At 34.1% G+C, this 21,897-nt stretch overlaps 3 protein-coding genes across 3 annotated transcripts; 1 reads left to right on the forward strand and 2 right to left on the reverse strand.

Moving 5' to 3' along the window:
- Positions 1–60: 60 nt before the first annotated feature.
- LOC126741634 (ATP synthase subunit g, mitochondrial) lies at positions 61–6,087 on the forward strand. Its single transcript, XM_050448149.1, has 3 exons — positions 61–227; positions 397–590; positions 5,901–6,087. The coding sequence occupies exons 1-3, from the start codon at positions 188–190 to the stop codon at positions 5,964–5,966; spliced, it is 300 nt and encodes a 99-aa protein (XP_050304106.1). The 5' UTR covers positions 61–187; the 3' UTR covers positions 5,967–6,087.
- Positions 6,084–21,101, reverse strand: LOC126741627 (UDP-N-acetylglucosamine--dolichyl-phosphate N-acetylglucosaminephosphotransferase). The gene is made up of 5 exons (XM_050448143.1): positions 20,892–21,101; positions 20,723–20,837; positions 20,387–20,666; positions 20,167–20,332; positions 6,084–7,228 (listed from the first exon to the last, which is right to left on the reverse strand). Exons 1-5 carry the CDS (start codon positions 21,080–21,082, stop codon positions 6,742–6,744), a joined length of 1,239 nt encoding a protein of 412 aa, XP_050304100.1. The 5' UTR covers positions 21,083–21,101; the 3' UTR covers positions 6,084–6,741.
- Positions 14,782–19,790, reverse strand: LOC126741629 (beta-1,4-mannosyl-glycoprotein 4-beta-N-acetylglucosaminyltransferase). Its single transcript, XM_050448145.1, has 2 exons — positions 19,263–19,790; positions 14,782–15,985 (listed from the first exon to the last, which is right to left on the reverse strand). Exons 1-2 carry the CDS (start codon positions 19,582–19,584, stop codon positions 15,078–15,080), a joined length of 1,230 nt encoding a protein of 409 aa, XP_050304102.1. The 5' UTR covers positions 19,585–19,790; the 3' UTR covers positions 14,782–15,077.
- Positions 21,102–21,897: the final 796 nt, after the last annotated feature.

Raw genomic sequence — 21,897 nt, forward strand, 5'->3', positions numbered from 1 at the left:
GACGTTTCCTTTTTCGCGTGTCAAAGTGACATATTATTACGTCGTTCCGCTAAACCCTAACCAAACTTTTTTTGAATGACAGGTGACTTATTACTTCACTCGATTGAAAAGTTCAATAAGTCGGTTTGCCAGTATCACTTTTTTCCAATTCTTTCATTAATTATTAGAAAAAAACCGAAATACTAAAATGGCCCAACTGGTTTCGAAAGTTCCTCAATTAGCCAGCAGTAAGTCACATATTAAACAACTTCGTCTTTGACTTTTACAAAGACGAAAATAATGTAGCAAACGGTTATGTAATGTAACCTCTCCCTAGATGCTACTATAATCATATTTTTGAACAATTTTTACATGCGAAAGGCTGTACGTGCAATTAAATATCATATGTTTCCTTAGAACTTGCTGCTGATGCAAAACCGATGTTCGAGACCTTCATGAAATATGCCAAAGTGGAGCTGAGCCCACCCACCCCCGCAGACATTCCCCAAATTAGGGCTGGTATCGGCAGGCTAGTCAGTGCTGCCAAGAATGGCAACTGGAAAAACACCACCGTTAAAGAGGGATTTGTTAACACATTAATCGGCATTGAAGTAAGTAACATGCTTTTTTATTGAATTGGTTCAAATGGTAAAAATAAATAATAGTTTAAAAGAACATGCTTTTATTGTTAATCAAACTAAAAAGTAGAAAATAATCTTTAAAAACAAAGAGCTTTAATTACAATAGTAGAAGGTACAGTAGCAATTTCTTAAATAAAAAGTTATTAACAGAACAATTCAAATTAAACAAAATGGGTGGGATGCTCGATATATTAAATATGACAATTATTCTATCGGCAACTGTCTGTGAGGGAAGAGTTATGAAAATGAAGTAAAATGTAGGGTGCCTGCGCCGGTTTACGACCATTTAACGGATTTTTCAATTTTGAGAAGCTATCATTTGCACATTTTTTTTTTCTTTTCTAATGAATCTTTTTAAATAGAATACTTTGGATTCTCATAATAAGTTAATATATTGGTTTCGATACTGAAAATTTTATTTAATTGAAATAAATGAAAACGTCACTTTTTACCTGTTTTCGACCATCAGTGTCCTGAAGTATTCCTGATTTCGACCAGCATGGGCAAAAAAGGGATCTGTTTTCGACCACGAAAGTTGAAAATCTTTATCCTTTTCAAATAAACCTTATCATATCTTCTCAATGAGAAAAAAAAAATATAATTATATATACATAGGTATAACAAATAAAAAATAATTCTGTAAGTGTACCTACACAAAACTAATAATAATAAAAATTTACTTACTTAAAAGTATTAAAACAGAGAAATAAAATGAATAATGAACTTGGGTATTTAGGAACAAATAAAACAAATATAGTCTTTTGTTGATGCTTCATCATATGTCTCATTCCATAGAATTCTGTGCATTTCACATGGTACCATCTGGGACATTCGTCGCATCCAATATTTTTTTCATCATCCTCCTCGACATCGCTAATGAGATCATCATTACAAGCAGAACATTTGACTGGTTCGGCTTCATTGTTTGTCTTGGTATCATCACTCATTTCTTCATCATTTTCAGGTTTTTTGTGTTTTCTTTTAACTTGTATTCCATTTTTCCTTTTCTGTTTTCTCTTTTAATTTTTTTTTTTTTTTTTTGTTTCGCCTCTTCGACTTTTTTTTTTTAGCATTATCCTTCTCACTATAATGTATCCTCCAGGCATTTGACGATATAGTACTTGGAAACTTTGCTTTGTCTTTCCGATTTCCCTTCTTGATTGCCTCTGGAAAAGTAAGGTGTCTATCAAAAGAAATGTTAACAGGTGTGGCTGTTCATTTTCAAAGATTGTTCAAGATATTCCTGGGCTTCACTTCCTTCTTTATCTTTATCACTTGCTTAAATATGAGTTAAGTTAGTTTTATCAAGCAATACGTCACGGCTGCTTCCACATTTCATGCTCGATAATACAGTTTCTAAAGATTTAATTACCTGTATGGTTTTTTTACTTGTATCAGGTTCAGGTATTTTATCTTTGGTATTCGAACAAGTTGGTGGACAGTTTTCAGTATTATTAAGGTCCCTTGGTAAACTTTCGATTTGATCGGTGGATTTTATAGATTGACTAGACTTTTCTGGCTGGTATATTTTTCCAGGGTTTTCTGACGATATTACCTGATTCGGTGATGATTGGCGAGCAGAAGGCGATTGCTGACTTGACATTATGTTTAATGGGGGTCTATCTGAAACTCTTTCTGGGCAGGCGATTTCACGATACATTTCTTCAAGCTCATCTTGCTGAAAAGTAGGTGATCGAGAATTGGGTTCCAGATTAATGATTTCATAAGTATTGCTATTTTCTAAAACATTAGTCTCACGAACATCATTCAATCCGGAAATGTCCATAATAGAATCTGATGTTCCCTTTTCTTTGCCGTTTTCTATGAACTCATTGTTAAGTTCAGAAATATGTATGTTGTCTGTAGGTGTCTCTATCTCAGAACATGTTTTCATATGGAATGATTATCGCGTTTTCCAAAAGAATTATGCTACCAACCTCAACGTTCTTATTCAGTTCATTTTGAAAAGAATGTATTTCATTTAAAACAGTGTGTGCATCAATATCTTTAGCAGACAATCTCTCTTTAATTAAAAGAATCACTTTTTAATATCGATATTATATTATTAACTTTAATACTGGGTTCACTTTGCTTTTCAATAAGGTTTTGGACACATTTAGAATAGTCTACATTATCAGGATTTAATGGATAAAGACCACATTTTCTAAATCCATTTATTATATGAGTTTTCATTTCATAGTTATCCAAATTTGCTTGGAAAACTTTACAGAAAATCATTTTATTTACTGTTACATTCGTGTTTTCTGGAAGTCGCTGCCATTTTCAAACAGTTTTTTGCCATTCCGACTTAAAAACACTTACGTCGGCGGGTAGAGTGGAGTTTGGGGGGAGAGCGTAGAGGACTATGCCATTGTTATCACAAAATGCACTTATAGGCAACGTCATATGCGATCTGTGCCCATCCAAAAATAAAATGATTGTAATTTTATTTATGTCTAACCACTTATTAAAATGGCTTCATCCAACCTGTATTTGACCTTCCTAGAACCCACTGATTTGGCATATTTTCTACTAAGGCTCTGGGTGGTCTTACGTAAGGAAATACCACTAATGGAGGTGTCACTCTTCCAACTCTTGCCACTCTTCCAATGTTATTAAAACAGTGATATTGTCTTTTTCTTGCCCTAATTTAATATTATATAAGTTTTTATAGCCCTTAGGAGCTAATACCTTCCCCGACTTTGGACATACGGAAAAGCCAGACTCATCACCGTTAAAAATTCTACTTGGATCATCCATAATACCAGTTAAGTTATTCGATATTAAATCTCGAAACCATGCTCGTAAATATTGTTCTGTAATTAGTGCTCGAGCCTTATTTACACCTTCAGCTTCCCTAAGACTAATGTCAGGATGGCGTTTAAGAAAATTAAGATACCACTTCTGCCCGGGTTTTCCGTCCTTAAATAAATGATCTTTTCCTAAATCTTTAGCTATTTTCTCCACAGTATCCGGTAGGTCAGTCTTCTTTCAACTACTACTATAACTGGTCGAAAACTAGACTTAGTATTTTACATATTATACACACTAATATTCTAGTATGAGAAAAACTTATCTAAAAAGCAATAAAATAAAAAGAGATAATAACAACGTAACGTCGTATACCCCATTTTCGACCACCTGGTCGAGAAAAGTGTGAACAGAGAATTTTGATTCCTGTTACCCGACCACTTCGATTTTAATTACAAAATGAAATAAAAACCAACTCTAATACTATATTTTAAAAAGTATAATACTAACTTTTGTCCTAAAATATAAAACAATACTACACAAGCAAGATTTTTATGGCTTACCGTCTATTTTCACTACGAATTTTTGAACAAAATTACTACGTTCTACACATCACCTGACTGCTTGTGTTCACACTGACAGGACAGGTGACTTTTAACCCTAGAATATTGAGATGTTTAGAGTAGAAAGAGAAAGGATTATTGAAAACGGGCTTAATGATAGAAAGAGACCGCTGCAATTCGCTTTCTTATTTTAGACAGACTTCACAAACCCTAGTCGAAAACAGGCGCCGGTCGGGTAACTGGCGCGGTGACCCTACCCCATGCTTTTTATTTTGACTTGAATTATTCTATTTAGCCTGCGTTGAATGCCTGGAAAAAGTTAGAAATAATTTCAATTGCCTGAAAAACATCAAGAAAATACTTCCAGGCAGTCGAAGCTTTAATTTTAGCCACCTTAAAAAAGTGAAAAATTTCTTAAAATGCCTGGAAAAAATTAATAAATTACTTGCAGACAGTTGAAATTTCAATCTTAGTCCTTTGGAAGAATTGAGAATCGCCTTTGAATGCCTAGAAAAAAATTAGAAATAATTTTAACTGCCTGGAAAAATGTTAAATGTCTTCAACTACTTCAAAAATTACTTCCAGGCAGTTAAGGCATTGTCTTTTACTCTGCTGGAAAAATTGAGAAATGCCTTAAAATACCTGGAAAAAATAAACGTATTTTGAACAGGAAAACTAAAAAAACTACTTTGAGGCAATTGAAACTTAAATTTTAGCCTTTTGGAGAAATTGAGAAAAGCCTGCGTTGAATGCCTGGAAAAAGTTAGAAATAATTTCAATTGCCTGAAAAACATCAAGAAAGTACTTCCAGGCAGTCGAGGCTTTAATTTTAGCCACCTTGTGAAATTGATTAATGTCTTAAAATGTCTGGAAAAAATTAGACATGCCTTCAACAGCTTGGAAAAAATTAATAAATTACTTACAGGTAGTTGAAACTTCAATCTTAGTCTTTTGGAGGAATTGCAAGAATTGTCTATGAATGCCTAGGAAAAAATTGGAAATAATTTCATCATAATGGAAATAATTTCATCTGTTTCGAAAATAACTTCCAGGCAGCTAAGGCATTGTTTTTATTGTTCTAGAAAAAGTGAGAAATGCCTTAAAATGCCTGGAAAAAAGGAAAAAATATTTAAAATGTGAAATTAAAAAACTACTTCTAGGCATTTGAAATTTCAATTTAAGCATTTTGGAGAAATTGAGAATAGCCTGCCTGGAAAAAATAAGAAATAATTTAAACTGCCTAAACAAAATTAAGAAAGTACTTCCAGGCAGTCGAAGCTTTAATTTTAGCCACCTTAAAAAATTGAATAATTTCTTAAAATGCCTGGAAAAAATTAGACATGCCTTCAACAGCTTGGAAAAAATTATTAAATTACTTGCAGGCAGTTGAAACTTCAATCTTAGTCCTATGGAAGAATTGAGAACTGCCTTTGAATGCCTTGAAAAAAAATAGAAATAATTTTAACTAGTTATAGTTAAAATTTTAATGTGATTATTATTTGGGGAAATTAAGTATAATTCATTGTCCCACTTTTTACTATTGTAATAAGAACTTTCTACTTTTAGTTTGATTAACAATAAAAGCAAGTTTTTTTTAAACTATTATTTATTAATTCTGGCAGTCCTAATAAGGACAATATAATCGGAAACTGTTATCAAATTATTGCATTGTCATCGGTCCTTGATATGTGTGCAAAATTTCATGATGATCAGACCTTTAGAAACCAGTAAAAATTAAGCTCAAAGGTTCCATTACATACATACATAGATAGAACCCGAGCTAATATAAGATAAATTAAAATTACTGCATTGATCATCAGTGGGCAAGGGTTTGCTACTTTGAATTGAACATCAACCTAAAGACAATCATAATTAGGGTCATAATCAGGTACTTTCAGTATAGCTGTAAAAATGATCTTAAGACTTTAAACTGATTATTATTAATCAATAAATAATTTCTTTTCAGGTCCTATGTTGGTTCTATGTAGGTGAATGCATTGGAAAACGCCACCTTGTCGGATATGATGTCTAAATTTAGCTCTAATTATGTGTAGAATCTTTTTTTTTGTTAACAATAGAGTAAAACACTTTTGGTTCTCTTGTATCTCATCTCTTATCCAACGATAATGTTAAAATAAAAGATTTCAGGTTTATTAACAATTTTTGTATTTCGTCTGATTCCTTACGTCTAAGGGATATGTTCTATATTTTCCCTGTAAACCAGTTTTTGAGCAGTTAAAAGTATTGCATCATTAAAGTTTCTAATGTGCTTTACAGTCACAGAATTTAAGGCTACCGACCCTATACGAGCCTTTATAGGAAAGCTTAGAGAAGCAGGCACTTTTTTCGCTATATCCTAGCTTAAAGTAAAATATATCTAAAGCGTAAACGGTAAGTTTGTTGTTAAGGCTTCTATCATGAATAAAATTGCTTTGGGAATTCATCTTAAGCTAAATCTATTAAGGTTAATTAAATCTTTGGCAACAGATACTTAAATAAACATTAATTATACAGTATTTGTTTTCTTTTGTCTCTTTACAAATCTAATTAGAAATAGTGTACTCGCACATTGTCTGCCTGTGTAATGGCACAATTTTTGAGTTGTATGATCAAGAAAATTTCTTTCAAGTTAATAACAATGGTCCTATAGGATTTTTTTTAATAGTAGTGAGACAAAATTAGGAATTATTAACATAGTATGCCTCTAAAGAAAAACAAGAGTTTTATAATTAACCATCCTTGTATCGTAAAATTAATTCCTATATATAAGGTTCTATTACACTAAAACTTACCTACGCAACAATTGATCAAACATCATAAAAGACAGACGCAAACGGATATCTAATAAGAAACGCCAAACCCGTACACAACATTTGAATAACCAACAGGACGGTGGTGAGCCTCGCCTCGTGCATAGGCCCGCAATACAACAAAACTAAATTAATCAGGGTGAAATTATTGGTCACCACCACGCCCCCCTTTTCCTCCCAACGTATCAATTTAAACGTTCTAAAAACGTTCACCGCCAGTTTACCGAGGAACCGTAGGTCGTTATATTTAAAGACGGTGGTGCTGCACTCCATTTTGTCGGTTTTCGAGTTGAATTTCGGCAATCGATGCCTGGGACACGGTATAAATTTGAAGAGTTGCGGCACGGAATAGATAAAATTGAACACTTGCGGCATGAAGAACAGCAGGGCGGTTTTGCTGAAGTGGCCCAGGATGGCGACCACCGCGAACGTCATGCCGGAGAAGTAGCAGAAGGTGTCGCCGACAAATACCGACGCCGGATACCTGAAATAAAATATTTATTTATTTAGAGTCGAGGCTCTTACAGACAAGACATACATAGCTGTCCAGTAATAAGAAAGCACGTTATTATATCACAAATACAACTTAGTAAACAAGTTTTGCATAATAATATAGTTTAGGTGAAGTTACTTGGTCAAGCTCCAAAATTGAGTATGTACAAAATACAATCAACATACTACATATACGCATTAAAATAAACTGCAAAATATATTACGATATTTAGTGATCGATTCCCGTATATATTTGCGGTCGATTCGAGTCTTTCCACAGCCTAACAATCAATATTTGCCAGATAAAGAGAGGCAAGTTCGGCGCGGATAACTTGAAACAGACGAAGATACGAGGTTCTCTCGATGCTGCTGGGATTGAACCGTGAAGCGTATTTACGTTTCCGAGTTCGTTTCAACACCATGCGGTCGTGAAATTAGCACGGAAATGTAGCGCAATATTGGTTTACAAACCCGTGCATAAGTACTTACTTTTACTAAGAAATATATATTTTCTCTGGTAATACGTATAAAAGGTATTAATTTTTTTTTGCGACAGGTTCATTGATAATAATATTTAAAGAAATATTATGTAAATGAGGACGTTTTCGTTTTTGGGATTCTGCTTTTGTAGGTCTTCCTGATTGAATTCTTCCACTGCAAGGTAAGCTTCTATTTCTGCGGCATGCGATTGAAGTAGGTTGGATGTGAACTTTTCTGGATTTTCTTTTGTTGATATTCTTTTCACAAATAAGCGATAATTATTTTGGATGGAGTTTGTAGTTGACTCAAATTAGAAGCAAATTTGGTAAGTATGTTCGTATTAGCTGGATTGATGTAATTTTCTAGAACACTACAGATTCTCAAAAACTCAGATTTAATTGTCTCAAATGGGTTCATATAGTGTTCTTTATTGCTCGCACTATTAACATCACTATATTTAATTCAGTTGAAACTAATGGAAGCTAAAATCCCTCAAGCGTGCATCCCTCAGTACCTGATGCGTCGGACGTCATATCTGAAACGCACTCTATTTTGCTGATTTCGTTTGCACTGGAATTAGCAATATCGTCAAAAAATTATGAAAAAAATTCGTCTCCTAGGGCCCATTTTGCAAAATTTTGATGATCTTCTTTAGTTAAACATATTGAAGTTGTGAATCTAATTCCATATTTCTTTTTTGTCAGCAAATAGATGTTTAACTCCCCTGTCAAATTTATTCACATGTTGCCATATCAGAATTTACAACATATATAAGTGAATACCTAACTTTACAAAATATGTACTGCCACCAACTTGCGTTATCTCATCTATTCCTTTGCTATCTTTGCAAAATTTGTTATAAGCTATGGTAAGTTTTCGAGATCTTCCACTAGCCAACTGAATAAGTCGTTTCTTATGATAGGATTTAAATATTTTAGAAATAAATTGTATCAAAGCGTACATATATTAAAAACTTTGCAGCATTGTAGCATAATGTCTTTACTTATTCTTATCGACGACTCGCAATAATTGTTTGTGTTGTTACCTCTAGTAACTATATCGCATCGATATGATAAACACCATTTTTCACGACGGTCCCATAACTTACTAAAGTGAGTTACACTCTGTCACTATTTAGCAGATTTGGTATGTGAATTTCTGCTTCCTGCATTGCCTTTAAAAACATCACACTACGAAAACTGTTCATAACTGTCTGCCGATCTTCTTTTTGAACTTGGTGTTCACGCTGCCACAACCATCGCCACAATGCCTGAGTAACGTGGAATATACAAAGCAATAACCTGCTGTTGGAAAAAACCTCTCTTAATGCATTTATCTCGGTGCTACTGTCATCCGTCATAATTATTGTTATGCCGCACGTTTTTTCCAGAAAATCTTTTGCTGTTCGAAAAGCCAGAGCTTGGCAAGCGTTGTGCTGTGATTGGCTAGCGTGCAAAATATTAGTCTGATCACACGATCCACTTATTTCGATAAAGAGCATTTCATCAGCTAATCACGCCTTGTAAACTCTTTGCATTATTGGAGTAATTAAAACTCAAACGATGGGATCTTCCACAATACATAAATTAATATTGCACTCCAGAAGCTCTATCTGTTTTCTTTTTAAAATATCCAATATGTCAGTACTGTCTCTACTGCCGTAATTCTGGAGTCGCCACCGTTTATACAAATGAGTTACTTGACGATCGAGTGGATTTTTTTGAGCATTAGCCAATGTTACATAAACATCTTCCTCGCAATTTTTCATAATGCTGAATTCATGATATGATTTAGCTGCTGCAGCTGACATTTCAGCGTCAAAGTAGGATGTAAATAGTTGTTTCATATTTTCAAGGTAACGCAAGAGTCCCAAAGATTGTGCGATATTTACTCTATAGAAATGAATATGTATAACGACATTCAAACCTCTCTTCAATAAAGATGATGTTTGTAAAGTATGTTCCGTTACTTTTAAAAATTGTATGCTAATATTTGCTCCGCAATTGAAGTTTCTTATTACTCCTTGGGTTTTGTTTCTTTTTGCCAGTTGACAAACGAAAACTTTTCGAAAATCGTAACGTACGGGTTTTGAAAAACGTCTTTTCATTATCCAATTTGTTTTTGTTTCTGCCGAAAACTTGTTTATAATGTAACTACATATCTCATCATAACTGGCGGTATCGCGGACAACGAACACTGAGCTTCACAAATATAACTTACTAAAGAAGTTCTTTCGAAATTTAGAACCTCAAAATCATTGGTATTTTTTTAAAAACAAACTTTAAACTGTTTCATAATTATTAGATTAAAGTCGCGACGATGGAATGTATGTAATAAATTCATGCCTATTGGAATGTCGCATGTTGAAATGAACACGGGTTTGTATTGCGCTACATTTCAGTGCTGATTTCACGACCGCATGGTGTTGAAACGTAAATACGCGGCCGGGAAGCATATTCAGATGTAACAGTTAATATATCCACTTCGTCGAGCCGAACGGATTTTTTATAATATGTAACATGCACGATAACACTTAAATAGATATCCAGACTGTTACATATAATTATAGTTAAATTTATATTTTTCTCAATATTTTATTAGAACATTTCACACATTCTTTGATGTCATTTAAGTAGGTATAGTATATTTTTAATAAATTTATGACCAAAATCTACAAACTAAAAATAATTTTACATATACAGGGTGCGCCAAAAAAGGTTATGACGAATTATGTAGTTTTTTTTTTTAATGGAACAGCCTAATTTATAGGCTGTAACACCTATGAACACCCTATATATTATTTTATTTTTAGATTCTACGTAAAATTCTAAGAAATTTGATGTTTTGCATGTTACACTTTAATCAAGTAGTTTTTGAATCAGAGACAGTTAAAAACGACTTTTTTTTTAACTGTAAGACGTCTCTAATTCAGAAACTACTTGATTAAAGTATAACATACATTACATTATATTTCTTAGAATTTTACGTATAATCTAAAAATAAAATAATATATAGGGTGTTCCATTTAAAAAAACTACATATTTTGTCATAACTTTTTTTTGGCACACCCTGTATATGTAAAATTATTTTTAGTTTGTAAACTTTATCAACCCTATAACTATACCGTATAATTTTTTTTCCATCCTATATAATTTAAGCGCTATTTTAGCCGTACGCCTTGCTGATACACCCTGTATACACAATTGTGTTATGATTTCCGCGCCAAAACAATACGTTTCTATACATAACCTTTTTATGAAATAAAATCAAATCCCCTACGCCACTGTCCACACAAAACAATATTATGCAACATATATGTTATTAAGTATAATAGCTCAATTTCTTCTTTATCCTTTCCACTAATCCAATAAAACGAACACTTTTCATTAAGTCATCGATATCCATTTCAGCCAAAAACAACAAGTTTCTTTCGCTAGTCTATGCAAAAATGCGATTAATGTAACAGTCTGGATATCCATTTAAGTGCTATCATGCACGTTAATACAAAACAAGTATAGTCGCTTCGCTCCTATACTTTTGGTCCGTGGGGACCAGTTTGGAACCTTTAGGTCTTGTCTGTAAAGAGCCATAAAGGAATTCTTAAAAAAAAAAAAAAATTATCAGGTGTACTTAAGTCTGCTCAATCGGGGCGCCAACTTTTATATGCCAAGGAAAGAGAGGACCAGTTGTTGGGGTATCATGCTTCAAAGAACTATAATGTGTTATATAGTTGCGTTGTATGTCAATATAATGCGTTATATTCAAATATATGTAGGATAAATTAGTTTTAGGTTCGTAGTTATTCAATTTATAGGTATAATATTATTTTTCTTTCGAAATCCATTTCAATAAACAATAATCTTATTCAGGTTCCGTGAACGCTCCTTATCGATGTGTTATGATTAGGTGGCAGTTTTTACTTTAACGGTGACATCGGCAATGACCAAAAGGGGACATCAGTCGACAGTCTTCATGAAGGTTCCGAAATGAGATACGGGAAAGAGACGCGTTTTCGGGAAAGTCTTAAAAGACGTAGGGCGTGTCCCTAACATTAAGACGAAAAGACGTAAAGACGGGTTAAGGTTAGGATCAGTAAGACGTGGCTGCATCCTTTTCCTTTTCTATTATAAAACGTGAGACGAGTTATAAGTGTTTTAAAGCCGCTCGACATAGTGATGTGCACGCGATTTACCTTAACAGTTAAAGTCTACTCCAAACTCTTTTGTGCAATAGGTTTCTTAATTTATTTTATTAAATACATTGAAAATCCCGCACCGGACTTTTCATTACCATCAACGAACCCTAGACAACATATAAAACCCTACATATTATATGTTAACGTTTATTAATTGTATCCTAAATAAAGTCCAAATACCAAATTTCAACCAAATCGGATCAATAGCAAAAGAGTTACGGTGTCAGTTGACCTGGACCTGAAATGTCAAATATCTGTCAAAATTTATTATTTGCATCTTAAATAAATTCCAAATGCCAAATAAAGTTTTTTAAATACAATTCAAGTAGAAATATCCATTGAAGATTGTTGAGCAGCTGCTCCGACAACGCTACTCACCGCGTTATATTTCTTACAAGCTTTGAGCCTACGGTTTTTGGAGTATCATGCTTCTGTGATAAGAGCTCCGCTCGAATTTAAGCATGCTTTAATATTTAATATGACTACAGCACTTGACGTGAAAACACATATGCACTATATTTCAAAACTTTGCAAAAATTGAAAAATCTTATCCTAAATAAACCTCAAATACCAAGTTGGTACTGAAATCAGACCCATTGGAATACATTTTCCATTTTTACGTGAATTTAAAGCTCAATAATTTAAAAATTTGATCCAAACCAATAATTATTTCATAAATTAACCCCAAATATCAATTAAATTGGACCCATAGAAAAAAGTTTTCATAGTCACGTAACCCTAAAATTCAATATTTTAAAAACCAATAATTATTTCCTAAATAAACTCCATATACCAAAATTGAATAAAATCGAACCCATAGGAAAAAAGTTCTGATTGCCACGTGATTATAAAACTCAATATTTTAAAACTGTTAAAAATCAATAATTATTTCCTAAATCAACCCCAGATACCAAATATCAATCAAATCGAACCCATAGGAAAAAAGTTTTGGTTATCACGTAACCCTAAAACACAAAAATTTTCAAAAAATTAATAATTATACCCTAAACCAAACCCAAATACCAAATTTCATTTAAATCGGGTAAATACCAAAAAAGTTTCCACATAAAATAATAATACCCATTAAATCCCGATTAGGTTTTTTTTTTATCATTAGGACCCACTGTGTTGTAATTTTTGTCTAGCAAAATGCCTTGTATAGACACTGTGTCGCATGAATATTATAATATTACAGGGAAAATGCTAAAACGTCAAACGTTGCCGAATTATCACGGCTAAAAGAACCCGATTTGGTAAAAGATATGCACATATTCGGATTCTCCAGAGTCTCTTGAATAATTCCGTACCAATTTCAGGAAGTTCTGAGCTATTTTAAGCATTTTATCAATGAAATTAGGAAGCAAGTCCGAGGCGATTCATCCATGTTGTCAAAACCGCCATAAAAGTCGGCATTAAAATTGCGCGTAGACGTCAAAATCGACTATTTTCAGACAATGATTTCGGGCATAAAAAAAGGTTTTTGCCTTATGATTTGTACATGGAAAAATAGTACAAAGCCTTAGGAACAGTTTAACATCAATTCTGGACCGATTCCAATCGGTTTTAGTAATTAAATTTCGATTATAAAAAGGGTCTTTTTTCGGCGAAAATCGCCGTTTTCGTTGCCATGGAGACGCGGCCATAGGTGGCTTTGAGAATTCATCAGTGTGCAGGGTGATGTTCAGCGATTTTTCGTGCTAGGACTTTTTTGAAAAAAAATTACTTCTAGGGTAAAAATAGCGAAAAAATGAAATTTCAGTATATTATAGTAAAATGAATGGCGCATCTGCTCGATTGGTTTTGGTTTATCTATAACTTACAGGGTGCTCACAATTAATTTCCAAAGTCAAAAAATTCATAACTCAAAAACGGTTTTACTTAGAAGTACGGTTAATATTGCAAAACATTCTTCTTGTCACACGCTACAAACAGCCCATAACCCATTTGGCTCTAGGGAGCGCCACTAAAAAGTTATTAGGGCTAGAAAAAATAAAGTGTTAAAAAGGTTACTTTTGACTGAGCACTGCTCACCCTGTATAAGTGATAGCGTTAAACCTAATACGCCGTTTTATTTGGAAAGAATGGAGGTGTAATTAATTTAAATAAATTTTTTCTAAATTTTGCACCATAAAAATTTTTTCCCAAAAAAACTAAAAAAAAAAATTTATTTTTTTGAGGTTTTTTCGATTTTTCTCCCAAAAGAAACAATTTTTTTAAAAAAGTTTCTTAATAAAATTTGTAGCTCCCAATAAGGCGAACATATCTTCTGTGAGTCATTATTTCCGGAAAGATACCGTTAAACCGTCAGAGCAGCTAGAAGATCACACGTGTCTAAAATTTTGGTTACGTTAAAAAAAAATACTTCCCGTATACTGAGAATAACCAAAAACTATACCGCACTGTCTCACGTAAACTCTAATCGATCTGTAGAGTTTCATAATATTCAAAGAACCATTGCGATCCGTATCGAATCAAGACTGGAAAAATTGGACAAAAATTTTTTTTTTACTTTAAAAGCACCCTAGTCCTAAACAAAAAAACAAATAAAAATTTGTAAATAATCATGTTGTAGTCTTATATTTCGTGATTATAAAAAGTTAAACATCTTTTCTCTAACCTAAATATAACCAAAGTTATAAGCACTTTTGTCCGAATTTGGTGCGAAAACTCTCCTGCGGGAGAGCCCCTCCATTAATAACAACGTTCGGCTGCGTGGATATCTCGACTGTTATAGTCCATATGAACTCAATCCAAACAGCAGAAAAACTAAAATTTTTTTAACTTAAAAATTAAAAAAGTTATAGGGACGAACCACTTTCCTAAGACACTAGGGTATATTGAGGGAGGGCGTAAAAACAAAACACTTCTAATGGCTTTAAAAAATTTATATACCTTAAAATATCACAGTCTATAAACGAAATGGTGTCTTAAAATTAGGCCTAATAAAGTGCATCGTTATTTATTAAAATTTAACCTAAACACTGTACATAGTACATAATACACAACAGAAGCTACGATGGTCAGTCTTGAGAGCCTAATAATTAATTAACCAATTTTTGTAGCTACATTGAGGCGAATTAATTAAAATTACAACTTTGTACTTTTTCTTTAGGATAAAGCATTTACTTAACAATAAAAAACTAGCCAATCAACAATATTATTAAATTCACATATAGTATTCACTTTGCGCGAAAAAGTTCACCAACAACGGGTCAAACTTTAAATCGTGATCCAGAACGCTCTTGGGGGCAAAATCGACATCCGAATACCTGTGGGCCCTTCTCAGTTCCGTTTTGCCATCTAAATACACTCCTAAAGCGATAAGATCCTTAATAAAATTATACGTTATCTTTTTACTGGTGATTTTCTCCCAATCTATAACGTTCTTGGCACGGTTTCGCGTCAGGTACCTTATGATATTCTCCGGTTCGGCGCAGTACTCACAAAACCACCCCCCGGTGCGGTTTAAGTCGCCTAAAGTTAAACTTTTTGTCGCAATTAAAGCGAGCGCGTCCAAATTGTCGTTTAATGATTCTTTTAAGTAGGCCACAGTGCAAGCGCCCCCTGATATAATCGTTTTCTCCGGGTGAATCCAGAAGAACCCAAACACCACCCATTTAAGTCTAAAATTAACGGTTTCGGGTACACTGTTGTGGAATTTCAAGAATTTCAGTGAAGTTGCATCGAAAATCTCATTGGTGGGACTCACTACGACGAAATCATTGTCCCTCAGGTTCCTCAGCTGGGCCTTAGCCGACCTCCAAATACTAGTAACATTATCGTCCCTAACATTCGGAATATAAAGGATTTTTTTTAACAATTGCTCGCTAAATATCCCATTTTTTAATTGACTGTCAAAATAGTTGCTTCTTTCGTATAAAATAAATAGATCGACAACATCTCCCAGCTCTGTCAGTCTTATATCTACCAACGACTCGCTAATTTGGTCGCAGCTGAATATGCAAATAAGTCTTCTTTGAAACGTGTTGGGTCCGGTCAGTTTTAACGGTTGCTTTTTTGCTAGCATGGCTCGGAAGTAAACCTCTGGATAGCCACAGTCTGGACCATGCCAACCTAAAAGGAAAAGTGGATTTTTACTGGATATTTCATGTCTTGGATGTGGTGTGTTTATCTGAGAAATTTGATTAATGTGCAGTCAGTCGAATATCATTTTGAATAGGTGAATGGAGTTAAAGCTAAAGAAGTTGATTTTAAGCTAATTATGTTAAATGCACATCAACAAAAACCCTAATTTTATGCAATCGTGTTATGATCGTTATGAAATGATGCTTTACGCTTCTAGAGGGTTCAACTACTTAAGAAAAGTGAAATTTCAAAATGATCCAAGGAGTGTCTGGACCATGAGATGCGGTAGAAACTGAAAAAGTGCACTTTTTGACCTTTAAAGCCATCTGAGCCTCATGCATCCTTAAAGATCATTATGAAATGATGCTTTACGTCTCTAGAGGGTTTAACTACTTAAGAAAAGTGAAATTTCAAGATGATTCAAGGAATGCATGGACCATGAGATGCGGTAGAAACTGAAAAAATGCACTTTTTGACCTTTAAAGCCATCTGACCCTCATGAATCATTGACGATCGCTATAAAATAATGTTTTACGTCTCTAGAGGGTTTAACTACTTAAGAAAAGTGAAATTTCAAGATGATCCAAGGAGTGCCTGGACCATGAGATGCGGTAGAATCCGAAAAAATGGACTTTTTACCCACTTTTTGACATTTAAACCCATCTGAGCCTCATGCATCCTTAACGATCATTATGAAATGATGCTTTACGTCTCTAGAGGGTTCAACTACTTAAGAAAAGTGAAATTTCAAGATGATCCAAGGAGTGCCTGGACCATGAGATGCGGTAGAATCCGAAAAAATGGACTTTTTACACACTTTTTGACATTTAAACCCATCTGAGCCTCATGCATCCTTAACGATCATTATGAAATGATGCTTTACGTCTCTAGAGGGTTCAACTACTTAAGAAAAGTGAAATTTCAAGATGATCCAAGGAGTGCCTGGACCATGAGATGCGGTAGAATCCGAAGAAATGCACTTTTTACCCACTTTTTGACATTTAAACCCATCTGAGGCTCATGCATCCTTAACGATCGTTATGAAATGATGCTTTACGCCTCTAGAGCTTTCGACTACTTAAGAAAAGTGAAATTTCAAGATGATCCAAGGAGTGCCTGGACCATGAAATGCGGTAGAAACCGAAAAAATGCACTTTTTACCCACTTTTTGACATTTAAACCCATCTGAGCCTCATGCATCCTTAAAGATCATTATGAAATGATGCTTTGCGTCTCTAGAGGGTTCAACTACTTAAGAAAAGTGAAATTTCAAAACGATCCAAGGAGTGCCTGGACCATGAGATGCGGTAGAAACCGAAAAAATACACTTTTTACCCACTTTTTGACATTTAAACCCATCTGAGCCTCATGCATCCTTAACGATCATTATGAAATGATGCTTTACGCCTCTAGAGCTTTCAACTACTTAAGAAAAGTGAAATTTTAAAACGATCCAAGGAGTGCATGGACCATGAGATGCGGCAGAAACTGAAAAAGTGCACTTTTTGACCTTTAAACCCATCTGACCCTCATGAATCATTGACGATCGCTATAAAATAATGCTTTACGTCTCTAGAGGGTTCAACTACTTAAGAAAAGTGAAATTTCAAGATGATCCAAGGAGTGCCTGGACCATGAGATGCGGTAGAAACCGAAAAAATGCATTTTTTACCCACTTTTTAACATTTAAACCCATCTGAGCCTCATGCATCCTTAACGATCATTATGAAATGATGCTTTACGCCTCTAGAGGGTTCAACTACTTAAGAAAAGTGAAATTTCAAAACGATCCAAGGAGTGCATGGATCATGAGATGCGGTAGAAATTGAAAAAATACACTTTTTACCCACTTTTTGACATTTAAACCCATCTGAGGCTCATGCATCCTTAACGATCGCTATAAAATAATGCTTTACGTCTCTAGAGAGTTCAACTACTTAAGAAAAGTGAAATTTCAAGATAATCCAAGGAGTGCCTGGACCATGAGATGCGGTAGAAACTGAAAAAATGCACTTTTTGACCTTTAGACCCATCTGAGACTGATGAATTCTTAACGATCGTTATGAAATGATGCTTTACGCCTCTAGAGGGTTCAACTACTTAAGAAAAGTGAAATTTCAAAACGATCCAAGGAGTGCCTGGACCATGAGATGCGGTAGAAACTGAAAAAATGCACTTTTTGACCTTTAAAGCCATCTAACCCTCATGAATCATTGACGATCGCTATAAAATAATGCTTTACGTCTCTAGAGGGTTCAACTACTTAAGAAAAGTGAAATTTCAAGATGATCCAAGGAGTGCCTGGACCATGAAATGCGGTAGAAACCGAAAAAATGCACTTTTTGACCTTTAAACCCATCTGTGACTCATAAATCAAGCTTTATTGCAAACTAAATTTAAAAATATACTCAAGTGCCTGGAATAACAATCAAAATCATTAATTTATTTCATGCTAATAAATGATTAATCATCTTGGACCTATTCTATGCAGTTAAGCATATTTTTAAAAATGTCCAACTGCATAAAATATCCCCTCGTAAGTTCACATGTTGCTATTTGGGGTAATAGATCTGAGGCACAAATTGTGCGTGTATTCTTAACAATGCCTGGAATTTATATGTTTAAATTAATGTTGTACATGTATAAAAATTTTAAAAAAATCCTCCAAAGTAAGTGATTTTGATAAATATAATGTTAGATTAGTTAGATGCTCTTTACCCGCCAAGGTTTACCTTTGTTATTTAGACCCCTTTTTATAAATGAGTAAACTTTAATGTTAAAACAACTGGATAACCTCAAAATATTTAAAATTAAACTAAAATGGCTTATTATAGGTTTTGTTGTATATAATAATATCAATGAATTTAGCAACATGTTAAAAGTCTCTCTGGTCTTATCGATGTCGGTATTGTTGTAGTTATTCTATTTTCCGAGTTTTACATATTATGTATAATTAGGTTTTTTAAACATATTTTTGCTGTGTTAAATAAATGAGTTAAGTTTATGTATCTGTGTCTTTCTCCTGACTTGTCTTGTATATATCTCTTATTCTATTGTATCTATGTATGTACTAACAACTACACAACTACATGACCAAATAAAACAGTAAACAGTAAGTATGTTAGGTGCAAGTCCAGGTACAACTGGCAGATTTTCACCTTGTGTTTGAATTAAAATACCCATGGGTAAAATCTATGAAAAAACAAGTATAATTGGTAGTTTTTCCCCCTGAACTGAAAATTTAATGAAATAAACTTGTACTTACCAGGTAAACAGCTACATTTCCAATTATTCCCGTTGGCCAACATAGTCCGGGTGTCAGTGCCCTCAGTAAAACACATGCTCGAGTTAAAATCAGTAAAGTGGTCTCTCGAAAGTGCCCGTTTTAAAACAACCGTATCGTTCAATGTATAGTAATTTTTCCTCACTTTATTCGGGCCCTTTATGGCGGCCAAAAAAGACACCCTTTTTAATTTCTCCTTATGCTCAGACTTGTACAGGAGGTAATAGGAAGTTATAAGGCATAGCTGCATTAAGATTAGAAATAGTAAAAATACTTTACTGCGCCCGTAACGATAGTAGAACATTTTCAAGGAAGGAAACTAGGTGGAGTTTTTGACCCTTAACTGGGATTCAATAGGCTCCATGTTAAGTATTTGTAGACGGACCAACGCCTTTATGGTTATTTTGACTTAAATTTTATATATAGAACATCTTAAAAGCGGTTTTTTTTTAATAGAAAATTGGGTGCGGGCGCGGTAGTGTGACATTTTTGGTCAGATATAAACAGAAATCAGCTGTTGCTGACAGACAGTTTTGACACTTGACACACTTCTAACGTTGCCAGGTCTAGTGAAAAATCACTAGATCTAGGGATTTTGTAGCTACTTTAGTGATTTTTATTCAATCTAGTAACTTTTTACTAAAATTCCTAGTGATTTTTATTTTTCGAATTTAACTAGGGATGCTACCTTGCAACCAAGTTTGTTGGTTGGTCTAGGGTGAATTTTGAGTCAAATAGTTTCTTCATATGTGATCTTAGAAAAAAAACATTAAAAATACAACTTTACATGTTTCTCAACTTCAACTCTTCATAAAATAATAAATATTTCTTTACACTCGACAAGTGCATTTGCCAGCAATAAACAAATTTTTATTTTAAAACTTACCAATTGTGTTTAAGCAGTGCAAGGGAGGTTCCTATATAGGGCAGCATAAAATACAAACTAAATTGATGGGCCTTCCACAAGGGCCCCGTCAATTCCACAAAGTTAAAAATGGCAATCGAAATGGCAATGACGACACTTTGGCCAGCTTCTAGGCCATTAACTCCCGCTACAAATAAAATTCAAAAACTGCCTGATATACATAATAAAGTTACTTACTTACCTAATATATTTATGGCATTAGTACAAAACACAGCAAACATTCCCATGTACAAATAATAAATAATGCCTATATCGACACTAACCCCAAACCAATCTCTAAACGGTTTAGGAACTATAATAGTTGTCATATTAAAGCTAACATAGTAAACTGTTAACAGTGGCAGAGACGCTATAGTGGGCAGTAATAACTTCTGACGCCAAGGAACATCTAATACATCATCAGCAAAGCCTAGTAGAAGCATACAGCATATGGACAGTAATGCTACTATACATTTAACGTACTGCAACAAATGATTTTTTAAGTTTTATAAGAGATTTTTAAGAGCTTTTCCTTAACCTCATCATAGGGAAACGATTCCTTCTGAAGCAAATTGTTTCCGAATGCCACAGGAATGAATAGCACCAAAGTGATTAAAAATATAAACCCCGAAACGATTCCCAAAGACTCTGGCCTAAAAATCATTAAATTTATTAGTGAAACATCCCTGAAAACTGAGTATACCCACACTTTATCACTGGTAGTTTTGCTCATATCTATACCGAACAAATTGGCTTTAATAAACTTTTCCTTCAGTTTCGGTATGGTCCTTACAGTTAGGGCGTAGCTTAGGGCCGCCATGCCAATATTTACCATTATAGGAAACATAATTTTCATCGAATTTTCTATTTCGTTATCAACATCCACGTCTACCGCCATTTCAACTTTTAAATATCTGTTCACAACTGTCATTGATTTGACATAAGTCAGCTGATAATTGTTTAAGCCATATTTTTAGCGAGTAAGCGGTTGCCTTATGGCTTGTTTACACCAGCTTAGTGCGCTAAAGGTGTCGGGTGTGTTGCAGGCGCTTTGCGATCCATTTTTTGTTAGACAATCACAAAGGGGGGCGCAGGTTTCAATAAGTACAGCTTGTGGCAGGTTCAAGGAAGAAGGATTCAGAACGATATAAATAAACTAAGTCTAAGTCAAAATGTCCTTTATTTGTTTAAAACAATAAATTGGTTTTAAAAATGTTGTTGTTGTTCTTGTCCGCAAATTCAACGCCACACATGCAAAATGCAAAAAAGAATATAAATAAATACATACACATAATAACAACATATAATTAAAATGAAAATAAATCTTCATAAAATTCCAATAAAGAATAATATGCCTTCCTCACTAAGAGTGTACGCAGTCGCTGTCTGAATATATTAATTGACGTTGCCTCTGTAATGTAACGTGGTAGTTTATTAAATACCGTTATGCCTTCAAGGTAGATGTAGCGATAGGCAGATGCAAGTTGTTTACTTGACCTGTCACGTACCTGGGATTTTCTGCCATGTATTTATGCCTAGCCACTTCCAGGATATAGATACTCTTGACATTAAGAACACTCTCTTTAATGAACAGAGGTCCACAAGACTCTCTGGGTTTTGCCCTGGAAATGTACCGGAAAGCCCGTTTTTGCAAAATAAGGATTGACTGGATAAGGGCTAGCATTTCCCCAGAAGCAAATACCGTACCTACCG

The sequence above is a fragment of the Anthonomus grandis genome, chromosome 10 (assembly GCF_022605725.1).
Source record: "Anthonomus grandis grandis chromosome 10, icAntGran1.3, whole genome shotgun sequence".
NCBI lineage: Eukaryota > Metazoa > Arthropoda > Insecta > Coleoptera > Curculionidae > Anthonomus > Anthonomus grandis.

What these genes read in the sequence shown, in the direction of transcription:
- LOC126741634 (XM_050448149.1), top strand. Translation starts at nt 188, where the DNA reads ATGGCCCAACTGGTTTCGAAAGTTCCTCAATTAGCCAGCA. An exon ending in AGTTCCTCAATTAGCCAGCA is followed by an intron (nt 228 to 396) that starts GTAAGTCACATA and finishes ATGTTTCCTTAG; the next exon opens with AACTTGCTGCTGATGCAAAA. An exon ending in ACACATTAATCGGCATTGAA is followed by an intron (nt 591 to 5,900) that starts GTAAGTAACATG and finishes ATTTCTTTTCAG; the next exon opens with GTCCTATGTTGGTTCTATGT.
- LOC126741629 (XM_050448145.1), bottom strand. Translation starts at nt 19,584, where the DNA reads ATGTTCTACTATCGTTACGGGCGCAGTAAAGTATTTTTACTATTTCTA. An exon ending in GAAATGTAGCTGTTTACCTG is followed by an intron (nt 15,986 to 19,262) that starts GTAAGTACAAGT and finishes TTTTCCTTTTAG; the next exon opens with GTTGGCATGGTCCAGACTGT.
- LOC126741627 (XM_050448143.1), bottom strand. Translation starts at nt 21,082, where the DNA reads ATGGCGGTAGACGTGGATGTTGATAACGAAATAGAAAATTCGATGAAA. An exon ending in AAAACTACCAGTGATAAAGT is followed by an intron (nt 20,838 to 20,891) that starts GTGGGTATACTC and finishes AATGATTTTTAG; the next exon opens with GCCAGAGTCTTTGGGAATCG. An exon ending in AATCGTTTCCCTATGATGAG is followed by an intron (nt 20,667 to 20,722) that starts GTTAAGGAAAAG and finishes CATTTGTTGCAG; the next exon opens with TACGTTAAATGTATAGTAGC.